The sequence below is a fragment of the Notothenia rossii genome, assembly GCF_949606895.1.
Source record: "Notothenia rossii genome assembly, chromosome: 6".
Taxonomy (NCBI): Eukaryota; Metazoa; Chordata; class Actinopteri; order Perciformes; family Nototheniidae; genus Notothenia; species Notothenia rossii.
The window spans coordinates 5418902-5444795 of NC_136909.1; the positions used below are offsets into that span (position 1 = coordinate 5418902).

Consider the following 25894-nt stretch of genomic DNA (forward strand, 5'->3'; position numbering starts at 1 on the left):
AGAGGTGGGAAGTAGAGGAGTACAAATACTTTGTTAGTGTACTTAAGCACATCTTTCTGGTATCAGTACTTTACTCCACTACTTATTTTTCTGATGACTTTTTACTTTCTACTTCTTACATGTTGAACACAAATACCTGTACTTTCTACTTCTTACATGTTGAACACAAATACCTGTACTTTCTACTTCTTACATGTTGAACACAAATACCTGTACTTTCTACTTCTTACATGTTGAACACAAATACCTGTACTTTCTACTTCTTACATGTTGAACTCAAATACCTGTACTTTCTACTTCTTACATGTTGAACACAAATACCTGTACTTTCTACTTCTTACATGTTGAACACAAATACCTGTACTTTCTACTTCTTACATGTTGAACACAAATACCTGTACTTTCTACTTCTTACATGTTGAACACAAATACCTGTACTTTCTACTTCTTACATGTTGAACCCAAATACCTGTACTTTCTACTTCTTACATGTTGAACCCAAATACCTGTACTTTCTACTTCTTACATGTTGAACACAAATACCTGTACTTTCTACTTCTTACATTTTGAACCCAAATACCTGTACTTTCTACTTCTTACATGTTGAACCCAAATACCTGTACTTTCTACTTCTTACATGTTGAACACAAATACCTGTACTTTCTACTTCTTATATGTTGAACCCAAATACCTGTACTTTCTACTTCTTACATGTTGAACACAAATACCTGTACTTTCTACTTCTTACATGTTGAACCCAAATACCTGTACTTTCTACTTCTTACATGTTGAACACAAATACCTGTACTTTCTACTTCTTACATGTTGAACACAAATACCTGTACTTTCTACTTCTCTCATTTTCCAAACAGGCTGGTTCCTTTAGTCTGAATGTGTGTTTGGTGGCGTGATCATTATTATTTAGAGTCATTGCGTGCCTATTGATTTGAACACGATCCGTGTATCCATCATTTCCTGGTCTTCTCTAAAGAAGAGGGACCAATGAAAACGTTGTCATGTTGCCGTTGGTCACCATGGAAACATTCATTAGCTAACAATGACATTATTGTTCTATTAATATAAAGGGAGGTCAGGTACTCTTTAAAACAGCTGCTAGTTATGGGTACTTTTTACTGAAGTACATTTCAAAGCCTCTTTACTTTGACTTGAGTAAAGAAGTTTAGTCAGTACTTCTACTTTCACCAGAGTATTTTTAAACACGAGTATCTGTACTAGTACTTGAGTAAAGGATGTGTGTGTATATGACTCTGCACCATCAAGCCGGCACACGGAGAGCAGAAATACCCAGACACCTCTCAACCAGAGTCAGGTTTGACCTTTTGGCCGGGCTTTGATCAACAGCTCATTACTTCACAGCCTGGCAGCTCTATCAGAGAAGCTGGGAGTTATGCCTCGGTCATGTTTTCATTCCTCAGTAAATCCCAAAGCCTTCAGAGCATGTAGTTTGACTCACCCTCTTCTTCAGTCTGTCCACACGCTTGATGAGTTGGTCCTTCTCTTCCTCCATCGCACCGATGTCCTGTCGTTGGACAAAAGAGGGATCATGTGAGTGCAGGACCACTAAGCTTCAGAAGATACATCATCATATCAATTACATAAACTGAAAACGTATTCATCAAAATGACTTATAAGTTACACACATTGCAAACACAAAGGGCTGCAGCTCACAATTATTTTCATTGTCTTATCAAATCAAATCTAGAGAAAGCCATTAACCATTAGGTCTTTAAAAGGTGAGAACATTATGAAAATGTCCATCCCAAGTTTCTCAAAGACCATGTCTTCATTAAATGTCTTGTCATTCAAAAACCTAAAGATATTCACTTTAATATCTGACAGAAAAAGCAACAAATCTCTATATTCGAGAGACTGAACGAGTATTTTCTTGCAGGAAAGATTGCTTAATAGATGGTAAACATTCACCAAGTGTTTCTCACCCTCCTGATTTCTGCTGTGGAGAAGCCTGAAGTCCTCAGCAGCTCACACTCCTTATGATACGTCTTAAAACTCTCCACCAGCTCCTCATACTGTAGAGTAGACACACAACATTAATGACTTCTTTTGCTTCTTAAGGTTATTTCTCAAACTATGAAATGTAACGTGAGATATGTTGCCGACCTGGTGAGAGGTGTCGTTGATGACGTCATCCTGCAGGAACTCAGCGGGTACCTCCAGTTTGAACAGGAAGCGAGCTAGGTAGGCTCTCTTCTTCAGCTCAGGGAGTCTCTGCAGCAGCCAGTGCAGGATGGGGTGAACCACGGGCGTACTGCCGCTCACCAGACCCTGCCGGAAGCTGCTCCTGCAACACCAGGAGAGAAGCAAAGGATATATCACTAGGGCCAGATATAACATTACTCTTACCACTGTTCATTTTACATTTATATTCATTTTCATTTTCAATAATCCATTTCCTGCTAAATAATATCCTGCGTTATATTTCTTACTGAAATTTGTATTTCCACAGGTATATATTTTTTAAAACTTTTTAATGCTATTTTATTTCTATTTCAGAAATATTTTGGTCTGTTTATTTCTAGTGTCTGAAATGTCTGCCTGCCTGCCTGTCTGTACAAAGTATTTTCATTTGCCATTTGCTTATCTCCAAAAGGCATTTGAATGATTGTGCAGTTCTCTATACAAATATGTACATTATAATAAATAATAAAAAGGGATGCCTGATAGCTCTCTGGTTAGAGATTGGTGGCCCATATGAGATGTTCGCCGCATAGTAACAGGTGGGAGTGGGTGTGAGCTGAGTCACTGAATGAGGTGTGGTTGGTGGAGTTCTCGTTGGATGTTTTAACTCACACATCAGACGGGTTGCCAGGAGGTTTGTACTTCAGCATCCCCAGCAGAGCACACATTCTCCTTATGGTTTGTTCTGGCAGTTCTTCACGGATATCCATAGCATGCTGAAGGCAAAAAGAGCAGCACAGGTGGAAGGGGTCAGTCAGTAAAGAACGTTGCACTAGGACAGGATTCATTGAAACAGCTGAACCTCTTCTGTGGCTAATGTTTATTTCATTAGAGATCATTCATCCTTAAGTCAAGCAGCAGAAGTTAAATGACCAGGGTTCATACACTTTTTCACTAATGATTTTCCATGACTTCTCCAGGACCTTTACCTCATTTTCCATGGCCCAAAAAATTACTCTTTCACAGCGGTACCACTGAAAATGGTTTATTTTAACATGGAACAGGAAAATAAGGTCTGCATATGAAACATGTTGTGCCTATCTAAATCATACTTAGCTTCTACAGCTAAAGCAACTCAAATCTCTCACCAGCAAAATACCTCCACAGTTAATGCCATTTTACGTTTCATTACTATACGATACAGTATTTATTATCATTATAGTATTACTATTTCTGCGATTAGATAAAACAAATTATATTTGATGCAACTTCAGTTAAATTTCCATGACTTTTCCAAAACTTTGGGGAAAATATTGTTTTCCATAACTTTTCCAGGGCCTGGAATTAGCACTTTGAATTTCAATGACTTTTCCAGGTTTTTAATGACCTTAAGAACCCTGAATGACAAAATACTAAATATGTTTATACAAGTGCACATAGGGCAACCTTAGAATATTGTGGCATAAATGAATATATTACACACTTCTCCAGCCCCATTACTGCACACACAAAAAGTTGCCTCTGAGATGCAGTGGAGTAGAAGTCTCAGAAAATGCAGGTACTCAAGTAAAGTACAATTAATACGTAACTATGTCCATATATAAGTTGCAGCAAATAGCCAGAGGTGAAAGAAGTACTGAGATCCTTTACTTAAGCAAAAGTACAAATACCATGGTCTTAAAATACTCCACTACTAGTAAAAGTCCTGATTTCAAAATGTGACTTTAGTAAAAGTACACAGGTATTAGAATCAAAATATACTTAAAGTACAATACGTCTACTCATCCTGCACAATGACCCATGATACAAAAAATATATAAAGCACAGAAGATGTATTATCTGCTAAATGTACCTAGGTATCCAAAGTAATAGTCCTCGTCATGCTGAACGGATCTTTTCACAGTATTATATTTTTGATGGTTATTATATGATCATGTTTTTATGCAGACACATTAGTTCAGATTCATTCAAGAATACCACCCTCAGAATGATAGTTTACAACATGTCACACTGTTTGCACATCTGTACTGAGTAGAGCCTTGGTTCTTATTGAAGCTAGTCTCTCACCTTTGGGTCTATTTCAGCCAGAACATCGTTGAGGATCTGCAGCAGCTGCATGGGGTCCAGAGAGTCAAACGTGATCAGGTTGAAGCTCTTCTTGAACGGCTCTCTGTTGAGCTGCTCCACGATGAACCTCAGCTGCTCACTCATCTTGGAGGATATACAACTAACTTAACAACTGAATCCTCTTGTGTTCTGGATTAGCCTCCGAGCTAACGCTTAGCTTAAGCTACCTAGCTCTCTGACGTCGACTAATAAGCAATTTAACCTGCAAATAAATGTTTTAAAAATAAATCCACCCGACCCCCTGGTGACGGAAGCAAACAACTACTTACAAATATTACAGTCAAGTTTACAATCCGTGTCTTATTTCGCTGTTGTTGCTTCTTTCGCTGACTAGTTTGCGGACAGAAAGTTAGCAGTTGTCGTCACCATGGTAACCAGAGAGGCGTCGCGGATTGGTTGCTAACCGGAAGCAGCGTTGACAGTATGATTAGAGAAAGTTCGGTTGCGCTGAATATGCGCAATTAGTCACTAAATTAAACTTTAGACTGTTCATATATAAAGAGTTCTACAACCAAACAGTGGTGTAAAGTAGAAGCTTTTCTCCTTGTGTTTGTGAGTAATTGCTGTTTTTATTAACTTCCAAGTGGATTCTGGGTGGGTGGGGGCTGGGCAGTGGCGGTTCTAGAACATTTTACATGGGGTGGCAAAGGGAGGGCAAGAGGTCATGGTGGCATGGGAGGGCGGACCGTAAGTGGTATTTTATATTGTATAAAACCTATTTATTGTTAAATCGTGCCCTAACACAAGTGTTCTTAATGCACAAGAGAAACAAGGTGTTCAGACACACAAACTAACATATAGTATAAAACAGCAGAAAATACTCATGATACCCTAGAATTCTGCTTACTGTAAGTACAGTAAAGGTATTTAGTTATAATGAAGTACACACATGACATCATCCATCTCTTCAGAGAGCTAAAGGTGACCTGCAGCAACACATTTCAATACATATGTGTCAATACTAAGAGCCGCTAGATTGTGCTGCTGTAATGGAATATGTAAGCAAGAAGAATAAAAACATACCCCCGGGGTCTAGGCACTGGTGGTGGTGAATGGATAGTTGGGTTCGGTCTGAAGGGGAGGGGCTTAGGTTGAACCTGGATTCAGAGGGACAGGAGGTGAAAAGCGGTGGAGGAGGGTTGCATCGAGTCACCTGAAACCATGGGCGCGGGAAGGGGGGTGCTGAGGGCGCTGCAGCACCCCCTAGCGGCAGGCAGGGGGTGCGGAGCTCCCCTGTCTGAATTATTATTTGAGTTATTGCTGCTCCCGCTGTGCATAATCTGTGTAATATGTAGCCAATAAATTCCACATTGTTGGTAAAATAATATCTTGGCCTGCCCCGAATGTTTTTTCTGTAGCCCCGGACAATTCTACCTCAATAATATAATACATTAACCGTGCTTTACGTGAACCTCATCAAGACACTAGAGAGGACGGCAGGACTGTAATTTCCCGTGTTCAGTGAATGCAACAGAGGCAAGACACCAGACCAATCAGAGAGTTGCATGGAAATAAAAGTGTGCTTGTGTCATTCAAGCTCGCGGCTCTGTGTGTGCGGAAATAGCGCATTTAGTGTGTGTGAGAGAGGGGGAGAGAGAGAGGGACCGGTGCCAGCAGCAGGGACCGTGTTGTTAGCATCTGGTTAGCTAGCTGCACTAACGGACATACGGAGCTGTTTGTTCCACAACAAGCTGGAGGAGAGCTCTCCTCTCAGACTGAGAGGCTCAGGTGAGCTAAAGGACTCTCTGAGTGTTTAGATAGTTAACTTTAGTCTAAGGTATCTCAGTGGGTCTCAAACGGTTTGGTCAAAAATTATTCAAAAGATTATTTCCGCGGCACACCTTCATATGATCATTATAGTTATAAAAAAAATAAGAGAATAAAGGAAAAACAGTTATGAAATACTATATGGCAGTAAAACAAGAATACAGTTTGAAAGGGGAGTGATTTGTAAAATATCCATAAAGAAAAAGAACATCTGCTTACAGTTGTGTTTCATCTGGATGTTGAGAGATGTATCCATAGATCTCCTAATGTTGCTCTCAAAGTGCACCAGATTGATGCTTTTAATTTCAATATTTAAAAAAAATCTTCCCGGGGAGCATCCCCCCGGACCTCCCTAGAGGAGGTGAGGTCCGCTCCCCACTCGTAAAAAATAGCACTTTACCCCTGCCTATATGCCGTGAGCTGATTATCGAGCCTTCATTGTAACAGTCGCAGGTTTACTGTGTGTTTGCGTGTGGGGAGTTTTTTTGTGCCTGCTCTATAGTGCCCGTAATAGTGTTTAATGGAGTCCAGCACCTCAGCACCCCCACTCAAAATACCTTCCCGCGCCTCTGCCTGAAACACACTTATTGAGAGGAGAGAGGGTAACATTCCTGGTTGAACTTGCGCTGAGCTTCATTTAGTCTCAGATCACTTCCACATGTTCTCCATCAGCTTCGTATGGCACCTTGGACATAACACAAGAAGAACATCCTGTTTTTGTTTTTGAAAGACAAACCTTTATTAATGATCCAAACATTTCATTTGATCACACATCCCATCAGTAAAGTGTGTTCAATGATTTCATGATCAGTTTCTCTTTCTCCACACCATGAATGTGTTTCATCTCAGCTATTTCAAACAGAATCAGACATGATGTCCTTATTGATTATTATCATGATAAGTTATGTTCTATAAAACATCAGAGTACCCACTTTCTATTTGGACAACAACAACAACAACAACAACAACAATTAGTCTGCAAAACAATAACTGTAATATTATACAATGTATTTCCTGAGCAAAGACTCTAAGCTATTTACAGCAGAATAATAAATGATGTACTTATTGATTATGATCATGACAGTAAGTAATATCATTTTAAATAAACATGTGATGATGAAATAAGTGTTATAACCATCTGGGAACTCATGTGTTAATTAATTTGGGCAACAATAACATTTAATCTGTCAGAATAATACATGTGATTATAAATGTCTCTGTTGTTTTAGAACCAGAATAAAATGTGTAGAATAAAAGAAGCTCTGCTGCTTTCTCTCTGAAGACTCGTGCATTACAAGAGAAACAACAACAAGAATCAAAAGAAATATCCAACACAGATTTAGAGCAAAGTTTACAAATCAGTTCAGGTGAACAAGGATCCTCCTGAGCAGTGACAGCCTCCATGGCTACACAGACACAGGAAGGAGCCGGAAGAAAGTCCAACATCTACAGAACAACTCGTGAGAAGATGTTGAAGCCCCGCCCATCATGTTTGATTGACAGCTGATCTCTGCAGTGAAGACATGGACAATCAGCTCTGATGGACACACGGTGAGTTTAAGAAGTAGAAGAGTTCCTCCAAGGACTTCAGGCTATTTGAGTTTACAAAACTCAGCTGTGTCTCCATAATAACAAAAACAAACTCCAGCATGTAGCGGCTGAGTGAACGTGGTCTGGACTCTGTGGAGGAGAGTCATGGTTTCAGAGACGCTGTAGAAGGACAGAACACCTGCTCTGTGATCCAGGTACACTCCTACTCTGGAGGACAGAGGACCTGAGACAGGAGTGATGATACTGTTGTAAAGAAATGAATAACTGTTATGGAAACAAACTAAGGACCAAGATTTGTCATTGAGTCCAAATCCACTTTCCTCCCCTGCTCTGCTGATATTCTTGTATGAGACTGCTACTTCAACTGCTCTCCCTCTCCGCTCCACCTCCCAGTAACAACGTCCAGTCAGACTCTCTCTACTCAGGACCTGAGACCATCCAGTGAATCTGTCTGGTTGACTAGAATAAGGCTGATGTTGTTCCATGAGTGTTGCTTTTCTGCTCCCCTCAGATAATACCAGCTCTGTGTGTGCTGTGTTTGGATCCAGAGTGATCTCCTGTGAATATGTTAAGAACCCAGCTCTGGTGGTGGGCTCTGCTGCTGACAGTAAAACCTCCACTTCAGTCGGTGAGACGTTTGTCCATTCCTCTCTCAGGACGTCCTGTAGTTTGTCTCTGACTGCTGACAGGGCCGCCGTCACGTCCTCAAAGTATCTCAGAGGACGGATGTTGATGCTGGAGGAGTGTGTAGCTTCACTGAGGGCTGGCAGTGAGGAGGGGTAGCTGAGCAGAAAGTGGTTGTGGTCCTCTGTGTGAGACAGCAGCTTCAGCTCAGCGTCTCTCCTCTTCAGCTCAGAGATCTCCTGCTCCAGCTTCTCCTGGAGCTCTCTGACTCCACTCACTTCTCTCTCCTGCTGGGATCTGAGCTGCTGCTTCACATCAGAGCTTCTTTTCTCCATGAGACGGATCAGCTCAGTGAACATCTTCTCACTGTCCTCCACTGCTTTCTCAGCAGAGCCATTGACGGCCTCCACCTCCTGCTGAAGCAGCTTCACCTCCTTCTCTCCGTCCTGGATTCTCTGCTGGATGTTTAGTCGACTCCCCTCCAGCTCTCTCTGCCTCTCAGTCCTCTCTGCTGCAGCTGACACCGTGTCGTGTCCTTTGTGTTCGTCCATAGTGCAGATATAACAGATACTCTGCTGATCAGTGCGGCAGAACAGCTTCATCACCTCGTCGTGACCAGAGCAGATGTTCTCCTGGAGCTTCTTGGAGGGCTCCACCAGCTTGTGTTTTTTAAAGACAGGTGATTCATAATGAGGCTGGAGGTGTTGGTCACAGTAAGAGGCCAGACACACGAGGCAGGACTTACAGGCTCTCAGTTTGCTCCCAGTGCAGAAATCACAGGCTACATCTCCAGCTCCAGCATAGCAGAGATCAGCAGGAGCAGGTGGGGGTCCAGTCTTCTTCAGCTCCTCCACTAAAGCTGCTAACATGGTGTTTTTCAGCAGGACAGGCCTCGGTGTGAAGCTCTGCCTGCACTGAGGGCAACTGTGGATCTTCTTCTCATCCTCTCCGTCCCAGAAGCCTTTAATACACTTCATGCAGTAGCTGTGTCCACAGGAAGTGGTCACCGGATCCTTCAGTAGATCCAGACAGATCGAACAAGATAACATTTCCCGGTCGAGCTGAACTCCTTTCTGCGCCATTTCACCTCTCAGTAGCAGCGAGTGTGTGAGTTTCACTTCCTGAGATATGAAACTAGTGTGACTTGTTATCTGAACAGCATGTGTGTGTGCAGTGAATGTGGCCTATCAGCTCTTGTGCTTTACCCACATGTTGGTTACACCCTTCCTCCTCAGTGTGGATCTGAAGGGGAGGAACCAGGAAGTACAGAGTGGAGCTGGCTGTGTCTGAGAGCCGGAAGAAGAGGGAGGGCTTATCAAACTCTCACTCATTCCAGGAGGAGGAGCAGCGCTCAGACTCTGACCCATACAGAGGCCGTTTCTCAATCTCGAGGATACTGGCTTCCAAGCCAATATTTCAAGGATGCTACGTCATCAAGTGGCGCAGCAGGACCGTTCCAATCTCCAGCATACTTGGAATTCCGCCGAGGCCGCGTCCTTGGTTTGGGGGAAATTTCGAGGCTGCACATGGGTAGACTTCGCGTCCTTAAAATCCCCACAATGCTTTGTGCACAGACCAATTTAAAAAACCGTCGCGGAGAATGGCTGAACCGACGCTGCACACATTTAAATTTAAGTATGTAGTGGCGTAGAACATGTGTTGGTAAATATGTTACTTTTGTTATCACCAAAAATGTGTTTCCGTGAAAGTAAAGCAAGTTCATAATTAGATAGACATCGTGAGGTATTTATTTTCGGAACAGTTTATGTTGAAACCGTTAGAGAGAGTGGTACACTTGTTAGCCTGTTCCATTCTTCTTCGTTTTCCGAAGCCGTGGCTTGGAAGCATACTTGCTTCGTTTCTGAAGGAAGTGACTTGGAGGTACGCGACTACCAAGCCATCATCCTCGCGATTGAGAAACCCAGAGACTCGGTTACAACCTCCTCTTCATTTGAAAAGAGCTTTTAGTTGTAAAATAAGTTGGTAAACTTACAAAATCTGAAGGGGTTAAATACTTGTTTCCTCCACTGTACATGTATAGCCTCAATGTCCTGAAATAGCTGATTGATTTAATAGTTGGATGCACAGTAAGTCGTTTTTACCGTAAGTACTAGTAGTAGTAGTAGTAGTAGTAGTAGTAGTAGTAGTAGGCCTAGTATTGTGTGGGGGGGTGGGGCTTTTATATAGAAATCAATGTGCATTCACAACTTATTTCGAAAAAAAAGGTATTGAAATCAATGACAAACATTTGAATTTGTGGCACAATTCAAACGGGATCAAAAGATGCTGGGAGTCCCAGCAGCTTCTACTCAAGCTAGTCCCCAACTCCGGGGACTTCCGGCCGGGGACTTCGGGTGGCATTCGTCGTGAAGTTGTTTGCGGCATGCCAGTAAACCCAAAGCAGAAGAAGAAGAAGTGACGTCAACGGCTTCATTTGCCTAATCCTCCCCCAGGGACTTATTCCGGTGTGAACGCGATCTGTACTTAGTTCATGAGAACTAAAGAGTTCTCATGAACTAAGTTCTGATTAACCTTTGTGGGAAAAGTAATGCGGTGTGAAAGCGCCTATTGCTTTTAAAATCGTTCTGTGTGACACGAAAAAAAGAAGAAGGGGAAAATCGTGTTGGTGAACACGAATCAATAGATTAAATGTTGTGACTATAACACGAAATGTCGTGAGACTGGGTTGGAATAAAAATATTTTCTTGTTCTTTCTTCCCTGGTTCCTCTTACTACTTTTGTACCTTCGTTTTCCATCTTTGTAATAAGAGTACACCTCATTGAATGAATACACTACCATCTGCATTTGGCCAAACATTAGCAGCTCTAAGAACTTAAAGTCTCCACATCTCTAGATTCAGTCCGAAGTTTCCCTCTGTGTTTCCTCAACAGGAAACTTTGAGGTGAATGTGACTCAGTCTTCCTATCAGGCAAAGGAGAACCAGGACATCACAATGGAGTGGACGTTCACCACCGAAAATGGCATTTCCCACCCTTTCCTTTCTGTCTTCTGTCATCTCGTATCTGATGTTGGGCCCTCAGTCCTGCTTTATCTACATAGAGGTGTTGAGGTCCGAGGGTCTCAGGATCAACAGTTTGCAAGGCGAGTACAGTGGGACAAAGACGTCCTCAGAGAACGACACCTCAGATTTCACGTGTCCAGACTCGGGATGGAAGACTCAGGACTTTATGTGTGTAAAGTGTTTATTGAACATGGGAGTAACAATGGGAGATGCTGGCTCAAAGTCACTGGTAAGTTGATTTAGTAAAAGTAATGTGTTGCAAAGAGGGGTGCAGCGATGACTTTCTTTTGTAGGCTGACCCAGAAGTTAGCATCCGAGTATTCCCTCAACAAAAAGCAATGGGATTTTTCAAATCAATTATTGGATTATTGCAGAAAATAATATCTGTGTCAAACAACCGTTTATGATACTTTCACGTGTTTTTCCTGCAGAATTATCTCCACCTATTAACACCAATTTATGATTTTTGAAGGAAAAACGTAGCGTAAGGCTAAAAAGGAACTACAGCACGGTCACATGACTTCACGTCACCACCGCTAAGCTAAAGGCGGCTAATGTTGGGCTATAAAGGAACTACAGCACAGTCACATGACTTCACGTCAACACCGCTAAGCTAAAGGCGGCTAATGTTGGGCTATAAAGGAACTACAGCACGGTCACATGACTTCACGTCACCACCGCTAAGCTAAAGGAGGCTAATGTTGGGCTATAAAGGAACCACAGCACGGTCACATGACTTCACGTCATCTCCGCTAAGCTAAAGGTGGCTAATGTTGGGCTATAAAGGAACTACAGCACGGTCACATGACTTCACGTCACCACCGCTAAGCTAAAGGAGGCTAATGTTGGGCTATAAAGGAACCACAGCACGGTCACATGACTTCACGTCATCTCCGCTAAGCTAAAGGTGGCTAATGTTGGGCTATAAAGGAACTACAGCACGGTCACATGACTTCACGTCACCACCGCTAAGCTAAAGGAGGCTAATGTTGGGCTATAAAGGAACCACAGCACGGTCACATGACTTCACGTCACCTCCGCTAAGCTAAAGGTGGCTAATGTTGGGCTATAAAGGAACTACAGCACGGTCAAATGACTTCACTTCACCACCGCTAAGCTAAAGGCGGCTAATGTTGGGCTCTAAAGGAACTACAGCGTGGTCACATGACTTCACTTCACCACCGCTAAGCTAAAGGCGGCTAATGTTGGGCTCTAAAGGAACTACAGCACGGTCACATGACTTCACGTTTCCACCGCTAAGCTAAAGGCGGCTAATATTGGGCGTGATGAAGTTTAGTCGTCTCATTTAGACACTTGTGAGCAACCACTGTTTTTGAATCCACTAGTGAGGTATTTACTGACAGATTTTATGTCGTAGAAAAATACGTTAAGATCTATTCAGCTTGTGTTAACCACAGACCTTATTTCAGGCATCTGACTAATAACACGTTCAAGAAACAATTGACTTCTATAGGAGGGAACCAGAATTGGTAAAATACTTTCTCATTTCTCATCTTTAGGACTCATTCTTGCAACACAATATAAGGATGAATCTGAAGTAAAACTTCTTTAATATGCAAATTCTAAATTAATTTGAATAGTAAATAAAGAGGCGAGGTCATCGCAACTTCTGATGGAGAATAGGACTGTATTTATTCCTTGTTATCAGTAAAATGTGGTTTTCTCCTAACTGTCATTTTCCACGGCTGAGCTCAAAACTCAGGGAACCAAAGAGAGACCACAACCAGAGGGTCCACAACCACAGAGTCCAATACCAGAGGGTCTACAACCAGAGAGTCTAATAACAGAGAGACAGAGAGACCTCTTGATCTACCTTGGACTGGCATTTCTGATTGTCTGTGCATCTGTCGTAGCTAAAGTTATTTTTACAACATCTGAGAATAGAAACGTCAAACAGAGTACCTTATAGAAACCAACACTGGAAAGTAGCATAACGTTATACTGATAAAACAGGAATACTCTCCTACACCTGAGTCAGTAAAGTATTAGTGATATGAAATGTATTAGTCTATTTAAAAAGCCGTTCATGTTACAATGTGTTTTTGAGTTTATATGGAGTTACTACTGCAAAAATGTCCGTGTTAATAATGCTTCCAGGTGACAAATGTGTGAGAGTTTGGGGCGAATATTAATTAACACTTGCTCAGAAGTAAAACAAAACATCGTCTCATCTGTTAAACAGACTCCTTGTTGAATCTGTGAAGTTTTATATATATATTTAACTTATTACTCCTTATGTTTTATTATGGATTAAGACCGTTACAAGGCCTTTGCTTACTGATATTATATATTGTTACTATGCTCTGCCTTCAATACATTGTAATGTGTACATGTTGTAAATAAATCCCTTATATGAAATAAATGATGGCTCTACGCTGTGTGTAATTATGTTAATATCGTCTGACTAAACAAGCAACACAGATAACATGATCGTCCTGAATGAGTAAATATATGGATCTAATTTAATTTAAAATACAAGTATAAACATGTTTTATTATGTATTATAATTATAAAAGTAAAACATAAATACAAAAGATATTAAAAAAAAGTTCACATACTCAAAATAAATAAAGCTTTAAAAATACAAAGCCTACAAATAAATCGAGCAATAGTATATAAATGATATTGGCCAATATATAGTCAATATAAAAAGCATTTTTGGTAAATCTCAAAATGCTGTTCTTAAACGCATCCTCTGTACTTATGCTCTGTACGTGAACACAGTACCGCTCTCCATACTAAGTGTTTCGAATAAGTATTTAGGTCCTTTAAAAGTACAAATACCATCGTCTTAAAATACTGCGTTACAATTAAAAGTCCTTATTTCAAGACTTTGCTTAATTAAAAGTACAAAAGTATAAGAATCAAATCAATTTAAAGCATACAATGTAAAAACACTTATTATGCGGAATGTAGTGGAGTAAAAAGTATAAACTAGCATGAAATGGAAATACTTAAGTAAAGTACAAATATGGCAAAAAAGTACTTGAGTACAATACTTGAGTAAATACACTTGGTTACTTTCTACCACTGTCCATACTTGAATGTACCCGTGAACGCACCTCTCTGTAATTACAGTCTCTGACCGACAGGTGGCGACATTTCCTCACAGCTCTGCTTCAGGTTGTGACACAATGAACTTTGGGAGGATTAATCAGCTGAGTTTTCAGAGAAAACTAAAAGCACAAGTGCGAAGTGGGTCCGAAAGAGAGACATATATAAAGCTAAGGGAGACCAAAGATGGAAATTAAGGCAACATGTAGTCTTTTTGGGGCTAAAAATAGAAGCAGGTAGTTGTTTTGAAAATCAGGATCTCGTTCCCCTTCACCTTCTTGCAAAAAATCCTCTTTCTTCTCTACGACGTTGGACTACGTATGTCTTGCAATGTCAGTTGTTATGCTTTTTTGATATATTTCTCACAGCTGTCAAGGTGTTTTTCAACACTTCCTCAGCTCTGCCTGTAAACTCGCATTTTGACATATTATTGTACGTTTTTTCTTCATGCATTTGCAGTGTAAGCCCCTCCTCTCTTCCCGCTGACTGAAAGAGAGAAGGCAGCAGAGATTCAGTCTGACAGCAAACACAGAGGGGGACACATCTCCAGAGAATAGACGGGCACAAAGAAGGGTTTAAACACCAGGAATAAGGATAACAATCTTTTTTTTGTGGACTGCATCAAGAGGAGTAAGGAGAGAGGATTTTCTCTTTGTGTTTGTGAGTAAATGCTCACTTTAAAGTGGATTCTACCTCTGGATAACACTATGGAAGGTAAACAGTCAGATCCAGCTTCAAAAATTGATGTTTTGATTGAATAGTCTATGTTAGAGGTATAATATTAACACAGTGATTTTAAGTAACTAATTACATTTACTCAAATATTGTACCTTTTTGAGCGACTTTACATGTTATGCTACTTCATACTTCTACTCCACTACAGTTCAGAGGTAAAGGGTGTACTTTGACTCCACTACATGTATTTAATACCTTTAGTTACTTCACAGATGTGGATGAATGATGTGAAATATAACCAAGTGTTAAATCAGACTTTAGTTCCACCTGGAGTAAATCCACAAGCTACCCTGCAGTATACAAAGTCATTCAAACTAGCTGCACCTTCACCAGCTTTGAGAACACTTTCATGATCAATCATTATAAAACATATCATATATATTATTCTGAAATGGACCAATCTGCACAATGACTACTTTTACTGTCGCTACTTTCACTATATTTTGATGAGAATACTTTTCTACTTGAGTAACATTTCGAATGCGGGACTTTTACTGTAACAGAGTATTCCTACACTTTCTACTTGTAGTACACGATATGAGTACTCCTCCCCCCTCTGAATAATAATCATCATCATGGTGGAGCCGGTGGGGTTTGTGGCTGCATGGAAAGCCCAGTTCCCTGAGTCTGACCCCCCCTGCATGGATCTGGAGTCAATGGGGAACATCGAGCAGGAGCTGGACAAATGCAAGACGTCCATCAGACAACTGGAGAAGGAAGTGAACAAGGAGCGTTTCCGCATGATCTACCTGCAGACTCTGCTGGCCAAAGAGAGGAAATCCTACGATGGGCAGCGGTGGGGATTTAAAAACTCTCCACAGATCAACGATGGAGACCAGCACACAGACACAGGTGGGCACATTCACTTGACATTACCTGGTTGAGCTGGATGTAAGAAGGCAATCAATCCTTAGTACCAAATATCAGCCAGATGTTTGCCAGCTCTGTGAAACAAAGTCTTTGTTATGTCCAGAGGTGGGAAGTACATTTACTTAGTGTACTTAAGTGCAATTTTGAGGTACTTGTACTTATTAGTATTTCCTTTGTATGCTACTTTGTACTTCTGCTCCACTACATTTAGATAGATACTTTATTTATCCCAAACTGGGACATTTGTTTGTCACAGCGGCAGTGTTGTCAAGCATTACATAAGTTAACAATATTTAAAATAATAAAACATTAGCAGCAAGTACATTCAAATTCCCAGTGGAAAGGACATATATCACTAGGGTAACGGGTTAAAATAATAATAAAGGGAAATAATGTAATTAACAGCTTTAGCTACTTTTAACAAAATACATCTCTAAAAATGTAACTAGTGGACCAACTCTTAAAGTCACAAAAGAGTCAAATTATTTAAATATTTCACAAAAAGTCAATCAGAACTTTTTTTGTCTACATCAGTAAAACACATCAAAATTATCTAGAAATGTCACATATAAAAATCTGATTTTATACACACATAAAGGTCCTTTTTCTGCACAATGATTACTTCTACCTTTTTATACTTTCAGTGCATTTTGTTGATAATACTTTTGTACTTGAACTTAACCCTCAAGTTGTGTTCAGGTCAAATCTGACCGTTTTACTACTTTCATCAATAATATATACTGTGTTTTACATATTGTTGCCTCAGGGCCTTATGATATCCTCCACAGTAGGCATTAGAACATATAATGTAATTACTGATCACCACTTTCATTGCATTTTGGGTGGTTTAGTCAACTTTGTAAGACCTTTGGTGACCGCTATAGGAAGTGCATGGGTTTATGTCCATCCACCAGATAGTACACACCCACAAATCGACAAGCATGACATTTTCAGTGTCTATTATTGGATTTTCTCTGCAGTTATTCATGTAAACCAGTAGCCTGAGACATTGTTCACAGCTTAAAAGGGAGTTAAATAACATTTGGTGATGATTAATGAGTTTTGTGTTAATTTAAGAGCAGTTAAAATTGGACTAAGAACACCAAAGTAAGGCTGGAGAAACGAACACAGCAGGAGTACGATTTTGAATGCAGGACTTTTACTTGTAATGAAGTACTTTGACAGTAATGTATTGGTTCTTTTGACCCAAGTGAAGCATCTGAACACTTCTTCCACCTCTGCACACAGATGAAGTTAGCAGTAAAGCACATCTGGAGGTGGATGCAGCGTCTCAGAGCAAACCGAAAGATGTTGGTCCAGAGGTTCCTGAGTATCCTCCAAGCACAGGCTCTGTTGCCGCTCTGAGGTCCAACTTTGAGCGCATCAGGAGGGCCAACTCTCACTCTGCAGGGGACGGGAGGGGCCTGTCGGTGATGGAGAAGCCCTTCTACGTGAACATGGAGTACCACCACGAGCGAGGCCTGGTCAAAGTCAACGACAGGGAGGTTTCGGACAAGATCAGCACCCTGGGGAGTCAGGCCATGCAGATGGAGAGGAAACGGTCCCTGCATTCACTTCCTGGGAACCTTTCTGCTGCATCGGGGGACATCAGTAAGGTGCAGAGAGGGAGATCCACGGAGGGAGTCAACGGGGCGTACGAGGAGGCGGGGGGGGGATCAGAGTGCCAGCCCTACACCAGTGTGTACGTGGGGGGGATGATGGGGGAGGGGGAGCCTCGAGTGATCCACATCCGGGACCACAGCCAGGAGGAGGAGGCTCACCTCACCTGGCCCCGGAGGTCCTACTCTCCAGGGAGCTTTGACGATGTGGGAGGTGAGTGTGTGTCTTTTATCATTAAAGGTCCCCTATTATACTGTTTTTCATCAATGTATTATAGCTCTCAGATACAAAGCATGTCTCTGAAATGTTTGTCTCCAAACACCAAACAGATCATTGTAGCATTACCCATAATCCCCTCTGTTTCAGCCCTGTTTCGCTCCCACGTTTTATTTTGTGTTGCCATAAGTTAGTCTCTCTCCGTTGGTGCGCTGGGCTAATGCTAATAATGCTAATGCGAGCAAATAAAATGGCGGCTTCACAACATTTTTCGGGGTTTTACGGGGCGTGGTTTGCAATTCGCCCAGCCAATCAGAAATTGGAAATTTTTCCTCCCATGAAAGCACCATCTCTCTAGTAGGGACTGAAAAAGGGGTGGAAAGGTTTGCAAAAAAAAAAGTTCTAGTTCCAGATCTTTTTGGTGTGAACGCAAAATCCCAGGAACTATCGGAACTCCGGTGTGAAGGCGCCTAATGGTGCTCTAGGAGGAGATTCAGGTGATAAGGTGGGGGGGGGGGTTACCTTGGTTGGTGATTGGCTCATGGTTACAAGCCAAAACATTGTTATGACATCATCAAGTGGCCAAAATCTGATCAGCTCATTTTCAGACAGGTTTTTATAGAAATGGATCAAAAAGAGAGAGAATCTTTGTTCCTGAAACTTTCAGAGTCTCTTTCCACAGAGGAGACACATGTTGATGTAGAAGAGACATGGAGAAGAGGGGACACATGTTGATGTAGAAGAGACATGAAGAAGAGGGGACACATGTTGATGTAGAAGAGACATGGAGAAGAGGGGACACATGTTGATGTAGAAGAGACATGAAGAAGAGGGGACACATGTTGATGTAGAAGAGACATGAAGAAGAGGGGACACATGTTGATGTAGAAGAGACATGAAGAAGAGGGGACACATGTTGATGTAAAGAGACATGAAGAAGAGGGGACACATGTTGATGTAGAAGAGACATGAGGAAGAGGGGACAGTGTTGATGTAGAAGAGACATGAAGAAGAGGGGACACATGTTGATGTAGAAGAGACATGAAGTAGAGGGGACACATGTTGATGTAGAAGAGACATGAAGAAGAGGGGACACATGTTGATGTAGAAGAGACATGAAGAAGAGGGGACACATGTTGATGTAGAAGAGACATGAAGAAGAGGGGACAGTGTTGATGTAGAAGAGACATGAAGAAGAGGGGATACATGTTGATGTAGAAGAGACATGAAGAAGAGGGGACAGTGTTGATGTAGAAGAGACATGAAGAAGAGGGGACACATGTTGATGTAGAAGAGACATGAAGAAGAGGGGACACATGTTGATGTAGAAGAGACATGAAGAAGAGGGGACAGTGTTGATGTAGAAAAGACATGAAGAAGAGGGGATACATGTTGATGTAGAAGAGACATGAAGAAGAGGGGACAGTGTTGATGTAGAAGAGACATGAAGAAGAGGGGACACATGTTGATGTAGAAGAGACATGAGGAAGAGGGGACAGTGTTGATGTAGAAGAGACATGAAGAAGAGGAGATACATGTTGATGTAGAAGAGACATGAAGAAGAGGGGACAGTGTTGATGTAGAAGAGACATGAAGAAGAGGGGACACATGTTGATGTAGAAGAGACATGAAGAAGAGGGGACACATGTTGATGTAGAAGAGACATGAAGAAGAGGGGACAGTGTTGATGTAGAAGAGACATGAAGAAGAGGGGACACATGTTGATGTAGAAGAGACATGAAGAAGAGGGGACAGTGTTGATGTAGAAGAGACATGAAGAAGAGGGGACACATGTTGATGTAGAAGAGACATGAAGAAGAGGGGACAGTGTTGATGTAGAAGAGACATGAAGAAGAGGGGACACATGTTGATGTAGAAGAGACATGAAGAAGAGGGGACAGTGTTGATGTAGAAGAGACATGAAGAAGAGGGGACACATGTTGATGTAGAAGAGACATGAGGAAGAGGGGACAGTGTTGATGTAGAAGAGACATGAAGAAGAGGAGATACATGTTGATGTAGAAGAGACATGAAGAAGAGGGGACAGTGTTGATGTAGAAGAGACATGAAGAAGAGGGGACACATGTTGATGTAGAAGAGACATGAAGAAGAGGGGACACATGTTGATGTAGAAGAGACATGAAGAAGAGGGGACAGTGTTGATGTAGAAGAGACATGAAGAAGAGGGGACACATGTTGATGTAGAAGAGACATGAAGAAGAGGGGACAGTGTTGATGTAGAAGAGACATGAAGAAGAGGGGACACATGTTGATGTAGAAGAGACATGAAGAAGAGGGGACAGTGTTGATGTAGAAGAGACATGAAGAAGAGGGGACACATGTTGATGTAGAAGAGACATGAAGAAGAGGGGACAGTGTTGATGTAGAAGAGACATGAAGAAGAGGGGACACATGTTGATGTAGAAGAGACATGAAGAAGAGGATTCTGCATAATAGGTGAACTTTAAAATAACTGCCATGTGTGGAATAAACACATCTATTTAAACATTGTGATGAATCTTGATTCCCCCCCCCCCCCTGTTAGGCGGAGGCTACACGCCGGACTGCAGCTCCAACGAGAACCTGACCTCCAGCGAGGAGGACTTCTCATCGGGTCCGTCCAGCCTCGTGTCCCCCAGCCCCTCCACCTTCCCCCTGTACCGGGAGAAGAGCCGCTCCCCCTCCCTCGGCAGCAGCAGCCCCCCCACCCCGCTGGCTCAGAAGCGCCTGAAGCAGCAGGGGGTCGTCTGCGAGGCCGCCGTCATCGGGGTCCGCAAGACGGGAAAGATCTGGAGCGGAGACGGAGAATCCAACACCTCCAGCAGGAACTCCCAGGACCACAGTGGGCAGGATCTGGGTAAGAGACCCCACACAGAGCATTACTGAGGACTTTTATTTGGAAGGATTATTATATTAAAGGTGGGGTAGGTAAGTTTGAGAAGCCGGCTCGAGAAACACTTTTTGTTATATTCCATGGAATGCTCTTAACATCTCGATAGCAATGAATATCTGAAGTGCTTTGACAAAAACGTCATCTCTGGAAGCCGTGGCGCTGTAAAAAGCACGACCAATCATCTGAGCCGGCCCGGCTAAAATAACTGGATGGCCTACCTGCGTGTCAGCCTTCCATCTGTGCACAAACTTATCTCGTGCCTCATTGGTCATGTGCGCGTTCGTGTGTGTTGGAGGAGGGGCTCTGTAAGGAAGTGAAATCATTGTATCGCGAGATTTGGCGTTATATATTGATATTATTCTGATTTGAGGCCCATTATTTTTCATGGATTTTGGATACCCTAAGTGTTGTTTTACTTTGTTTAAAGGCTGTGTTAAAGTACAGTGATGTAGTATTGGCAATATTTTATTGATACGTAGATTTATTTAACATTTGATGGGTATCAACTGTACACTGGACCAAAACAAAATCATATCCGGTTCAAATATAACGTTATAAAGCACCAACATCTAAAAAAGTGCATGGTAAAAATGTATAAAAAGTACATTTAGGAAATCTTCTGGAAGCTAACGCATGCTCAAAGGAATACAACGCAGTCACAGTTGACAGGAGGATGTTAATTACAATTACATTTCATTTTTATATGGGTTTGAAAATATTGAAAACATTTGGGGAAATGGAAATGCACAACTGAACCAAATATATAACCTAGTTCTGTAGTTTCTATACATTTTATTGTCGGTGATGTTACATATAACACTTTCATTTAATCCAATGTTTTATCTCACATCCTTCATCCCTAGAAGGTCAGATAAGCTCCCATGGTTAGTTGGGAGTGACAACATGGACTTTCACTGCTTCCTCACAGGAACCCAGTGGCTCTGCACTTCTTTCAGGAGTGTTTTTCTTTATCCTTTTCTCTTTCCCACCCCCTTCTGCTCTTCACTGCCGAGTGCTCACAGAGAACAGCTCACAGAGACATGACTGCCCTCCGGCCTCCAGCTCTGTCCACCCTGAGTGTTTTTGTGTCAGCGCACATCAGTGTTGTTGTCCTCGGTGGCGAGTTATTAACTTAAAGGGGTTTGTGTAGCGTGATAAATGTAGGGAGGTTCTTTGTTACAGGAGGAACAAGAGGATGGAGATGGAGATGGAGGGGCTTAAAAGTGTGTCATGCGGCTTCCAATCACAGCGGGTTTCCTGTTGTGATGTGTGCACACAATGGGAGAATCACTCATTGAGCAGGAGTATTGACATGTTAACAATATAACAATGTTAAGTGGGATAAGGAGGAGAGTGGCAAAGGGGGCGTTTTGTCAAAGTGAGCGAGGACACAGGGAAGTTGTCGAGCTCAAACAGGGATTGGCACACAGAGCGTATTAGATTTGCCTCTACTGCCGGCCGAAAAAAGAAAAAAAAGGAGAGTTATCCAGTGTGGGTGAGATTAAGCAGATGAGCAGAATGGTGTGTTGTTATATAAGGTGATCCAGCCCAAAGCTCTCTGGCACAAAGCATGTGACGGACAGGCAGAGACACGGTGATGTAACCTGCATCAAGGGAAGCTAGATGCTCAAATCTATTCTCAGATGTGTGGAAAGTTTATTCTCCTACTGAAAAAAACACTTATGACAAAGACTAACTTCTTTGTAAGGAGAACATTTTGTTAAAGAGGACATGTTATGCTAATTTACAGCTTAATATCAGTATGTAGTGTCCCTACTTTAAAGAGTGCTCTCCTGCTGATGTTCAGGTGTATATCAGTATGTAGTGTCTCTACTTTAAAGAGTGCTCTCCTGCTGATGTTCAGGTGTATATCAGTATGTAGTGTCTCTACTTTAAAGAGTCCTCTCCTGCTGATGTTCAGGTGTATATCAGTATGTAGTGTCTCTACTTTAAAGAGTCCTCTCCTGCTGATGTTCAGGTGTACATCAGTATGTAGTGTCTCTACTTTAAAGAGTCCTCTCCTGCTGATGTTCAGGTGTATATCAGTATGTAGTGTCTCTACTTTAAAGAGTCCTCTCCTGCTGATGTTCAGGTGTATATCAGTATGTAGTGTCTCTACTTTAAAGAGTCATCTCCTGCTGATGTTCAGGTGTATATCAGTATGTAGTGTCTCTACTTTAAAGAGTCCTCTCCTGCTGATGTTCAGGTGTATATCAGTATGTAGTGTCTCTAATTTAAAGAGTCCTCTCCTGCTGATGTTCAGGTGTATATCAGTATGTAGTGTCTCTACTTTAAAGAGTCATCTCCTGCTGATGTTCAGGTGTATATCAGTATGTAGTGTCTCTACTTTAAAGAGTCCTCTCCAGCTGATGTTCAGGTTTATATCAGTATGTAGTGTCTCTACTTTAAAGAGTCCTCTCCTGCTGATGTTCAGGTGTATATCAGTATGTAGTGTCTCTACTTTAAAGAGTCATCTCCTGCTGATGTTCAGGTGTATATCAGTATGTAGTGTCTCTACTTTAAAGAGTCCTCTCCTGCTGATGTTCAGGTGTATATCAGTATGTAGTGTCTCTACTTTAAAGAGTCCTCTCCTGCTGATGTTCAGGTGTATATCAGTATGTAGTGTCTCTACTTTAAAGAGTCCTCTCCTGCTGATGTTCAGGTGTATATCAGTATGTAGTGTCTCTACTTTAAAGAGTACTCTCCTGCTGATGTTCAGGTGTATATCAGTATGTAGTGTCTCTACTTTAAAGAGTTCTCTCCTGCTGATGTTCAGGTGTATATCAGTATGTAGTGTCTCTACTTTAAAGAGTCCTCCTCTGCTGATGTTCAGCTGTATATCAGTATGTAGTGTTTCTACTTTAAAGAGTCCTCTTCTGCTGATGTTCAGGTGTATATCAGTATGTAGTGTCTCTACTTTAAAGAGGAAGAGAATGTCTTTGTATTTAATGGGTTTTCTATATATTTGAATATGCTGCTTTCTTCTGTTTTATTTCCTATTAAAGTGGATATTTTAAAGTATTGGACTGGCAAAGTAAGAAACCTAAAGACACCACTGTGCAACCCGTGGAGAAGTAAATATATAATACACTAATGCAATGCTGCCTCCCTGGACATCTTCAAGCCATCATTAAAAACTCACCTTGTTTTTTTGTCTGTCCTTGCACCACGTAAAGGGGCCTTGGGTCCCTTGAAAGGCGCTTTAAAAATGTAAAATGTGCCAGAAACTGTAATTTCCGCTTGCTAATCAATAGCAAAACATACTTTATTCAAATGTAAAAGACACTAAACAAAACATAGTCGTTCCTATGAATGAGCTTTCTAATGGCGCATTTCCACTACAGCTCAGAGCGCGGTTTAAGCGTGCCGTGCCCGTTTTTGGTTGAGTTTCCACTTGGCGTAGTTCCGGCTAGCGGGTACTATTTCACAGTTTTTCTGGCCCCATAAAATCGAGGTTCTTTCTGGGCCAACAACCGGGCTGAGTCGGGCTGAGTATGCTAAACTAGAGGGAGAATCGCTGGCCAGGGGGCTACAACTACTACAAGATGAACGTATTTGACCGTGATTTAATTGTAATACACGTTTCTAAATGATGCCGAAGTAACAACATACTGATACCGGTTAGTTTCACAGTTTTTCTGACCCCATAAAATCGAGGTTTTTTCTGGGCCAACAACCGGGCTGAGTCGGGCTGAGTATGCTAAACTAGAGAGAGAATCGCTGGCCAGGGGGCTACAACTACTACAAGATGAACGTATTTGACCGTGATTTAATTGTAATACACGTTTCAAAAAATGATGCCGAAGTAACAACATACTGATACCGGTTAGTAAAAACCATGAATTAATGCTTTGACAAGTCTGCAGACAGACGGCAGGCGAAGAACCTTTTAAAATGCGTGTTTTCTGAATGGAGATTGGCTAAGCTAACGCAGTATATGCTCCGACCCTCCACACTCACAACAACGGCAGACAGACATAAATAAACCAGCGACTGTATTCATCATGACACCACAGTCTGTGGTTTGTACTTGTTTAACTTTTGTCTAGTTTCTGAACAGATATGAGGAGCTGTGAGCTCTGAGGGCTAACAGCTAGCGGCTGATGTTGGTTTTGTGGTTCGCATTGCAGATGACATCACAGCTCCGCCTACACTGCGTTACTATAGTTACTGCCCCAGCTACTAAATTGTAATGGAAACGCAGCATTAAATGAGCCTGTCCTAACACGGCCTATACCGTACTAAACCGAGCGAGTGGAAATGCGCCATAAGTGAATAACGTTTATTTTTTATTGTAACAGTAGTAAACAGTAGTTCTGATGGGACTGGTGTGAATCTGCTGGAGTTCCCCTTGTATTAATGACCCTGTCCTGTTTAAATGTGCAGTTTGTTTCCAGAGGAGACTTGTTGCTGACCGAATAGCGCAGCTGCCTCGTGTGCACGCTGCTTTGTGGATTAGCAGAGTCTGGATTTATTCTCTCATGTTGTAACAACATCCCTGTGTGCACGTTGCTGGATTAGACCTCAGGCCGCGAGCCCGTTTGTGGTTTGAAGTTTTTCGCAATAAAATGCTCTTTGTTGTGGTCGTTCACTTTAAAGGAGCAGTTGGAAAGTTTTTTGGTTAGTTGTGTTTATTATAAAGCATTGCGGCAGTAAATGAGCCTAATAAAGTAAAGTGTTGTCAAGGCGCTTTGTGCTCCTGTTGGCTGTAACTATAAGACAAAGCTTCTTAACCTATACAATGCAGTCAGCTCTTATACCTAAATGAGGCTTTCTGGACTGTGAATATCCCACTGGAAAACAACGCCACTAACATCTGGATTTAGTTTTCAGTGTGAAAGGTTAAAACCTGCATTTGGGAAGTGTGTGGGAGAGAAACTTCCTCTGGAGGGAACACAGGGATGTTAGCCTCTGCAGACCATTTACATGCACTAAAACCTATGGCACACACTACAGGAAAGGGAACACCCGAATGCAAAATATGGCCTCTTTAGGTAAGTATATCATCAATTTAACCAACAGGGATTTGACCCTTTGTTAACATACATAATAAGTATTCTCGCCTGAAAACCACCAGACTCTATTGACAGAAACAGACATTTTACCTTCCTGATTATCAAACACATTCAAACTTGACAGAAACAAAATAACATTTCTAAAAACAATCTTTGTTTGTCTTTCCTGCTGTTGTAATACCCACCGTTCGTTCTGTTTTCTATGGTAACATGACACCACG

The 25894-nt window shown here is 41.7% G+C and overlaps 3 protein-coding genes across 4 annotated transcripts in view; 1 reads left to right on the plus strand and 2 right to left on the minus strand.

The window, feature by feature from the left end:
- The window catches only part of ift81 (intraflagellar transport 81 homolog), a 19176-nt gene extending 14491 nt beyond the window's left edge, over positions 1-4685 (minus strand). Inside the window, exons 1-5 of the mRNA XM_079687078.1 lie at positions 4225-4685; positions 2830-2933; positions 2140-2320; positions 1959-2048; positions 1475-1540 (exon numbers count right to left, since the gene is read on the minus strand). Coding sequence (XP_079543204.1) covers positions 1475-1540; positions 1959-2048; positions 2140-2320; positions 2830-2933; positions 4225-4368 — 585 coding nt within the window. The 5' untranslated portion in view covers positions 4369-4685. The remainder of the gene's footprint in view (positions 1-1474; positions 1541-1958; positions 2049-2139; positions 2321-2829; positions 2934-4224) is intronic.
- A 2080-nt stretch (positions 4686-6765) lies between these two features.
- Positions 6766-9347, minus strand: LOC307043883 (tripartite motif-containing protein 16-like). The gene has a single exon (XM_079688813.1). The coding sequence runs from the start codon at positions 9306-9308 to the stop codon at positions 7644-7646; it is 1665 nt and encodes a 554-aa protein (XP_079544939.1). The 5' UTR covers positions 9309-9347; the 3' UTR covers positions 6766-7643.
- A 5101-nt stretch (positions 9348-14448) lies between these two features.
- LOC307043880 (breakpoint cluster region protein) overlaps positions 14449-25894 on the plus strand; it is a 65719-nt gene continuing 54273 nt past the window's right edge. Inside the window, exons 1-5 of one of the 2 annotated variants that reach the window (XM_079688806.1) lie at positions 14449-14656; positions 14784-15038; positions 15589-15911; positions 17178-17762; positions 20311-20622. In XM_079688806.1, the coding sequence (XP_079544932.1) occupies positions 15635-15911; positions 17178-17762; positions 20311-20622 (1174 nt within the window). In that variant the 5' untranslated portion in view covers positions 14449-14656; positions 14784-15038; positions 15589-15634. The remainder of the gene's footprint in view (positions 14657-14783; positions 15039-15588; positions 15912-17177; positions 17763-20310; positions 20623-25894) is intronic. The other variant, XM_079688807.1, reaches the window with a different exon arrangement.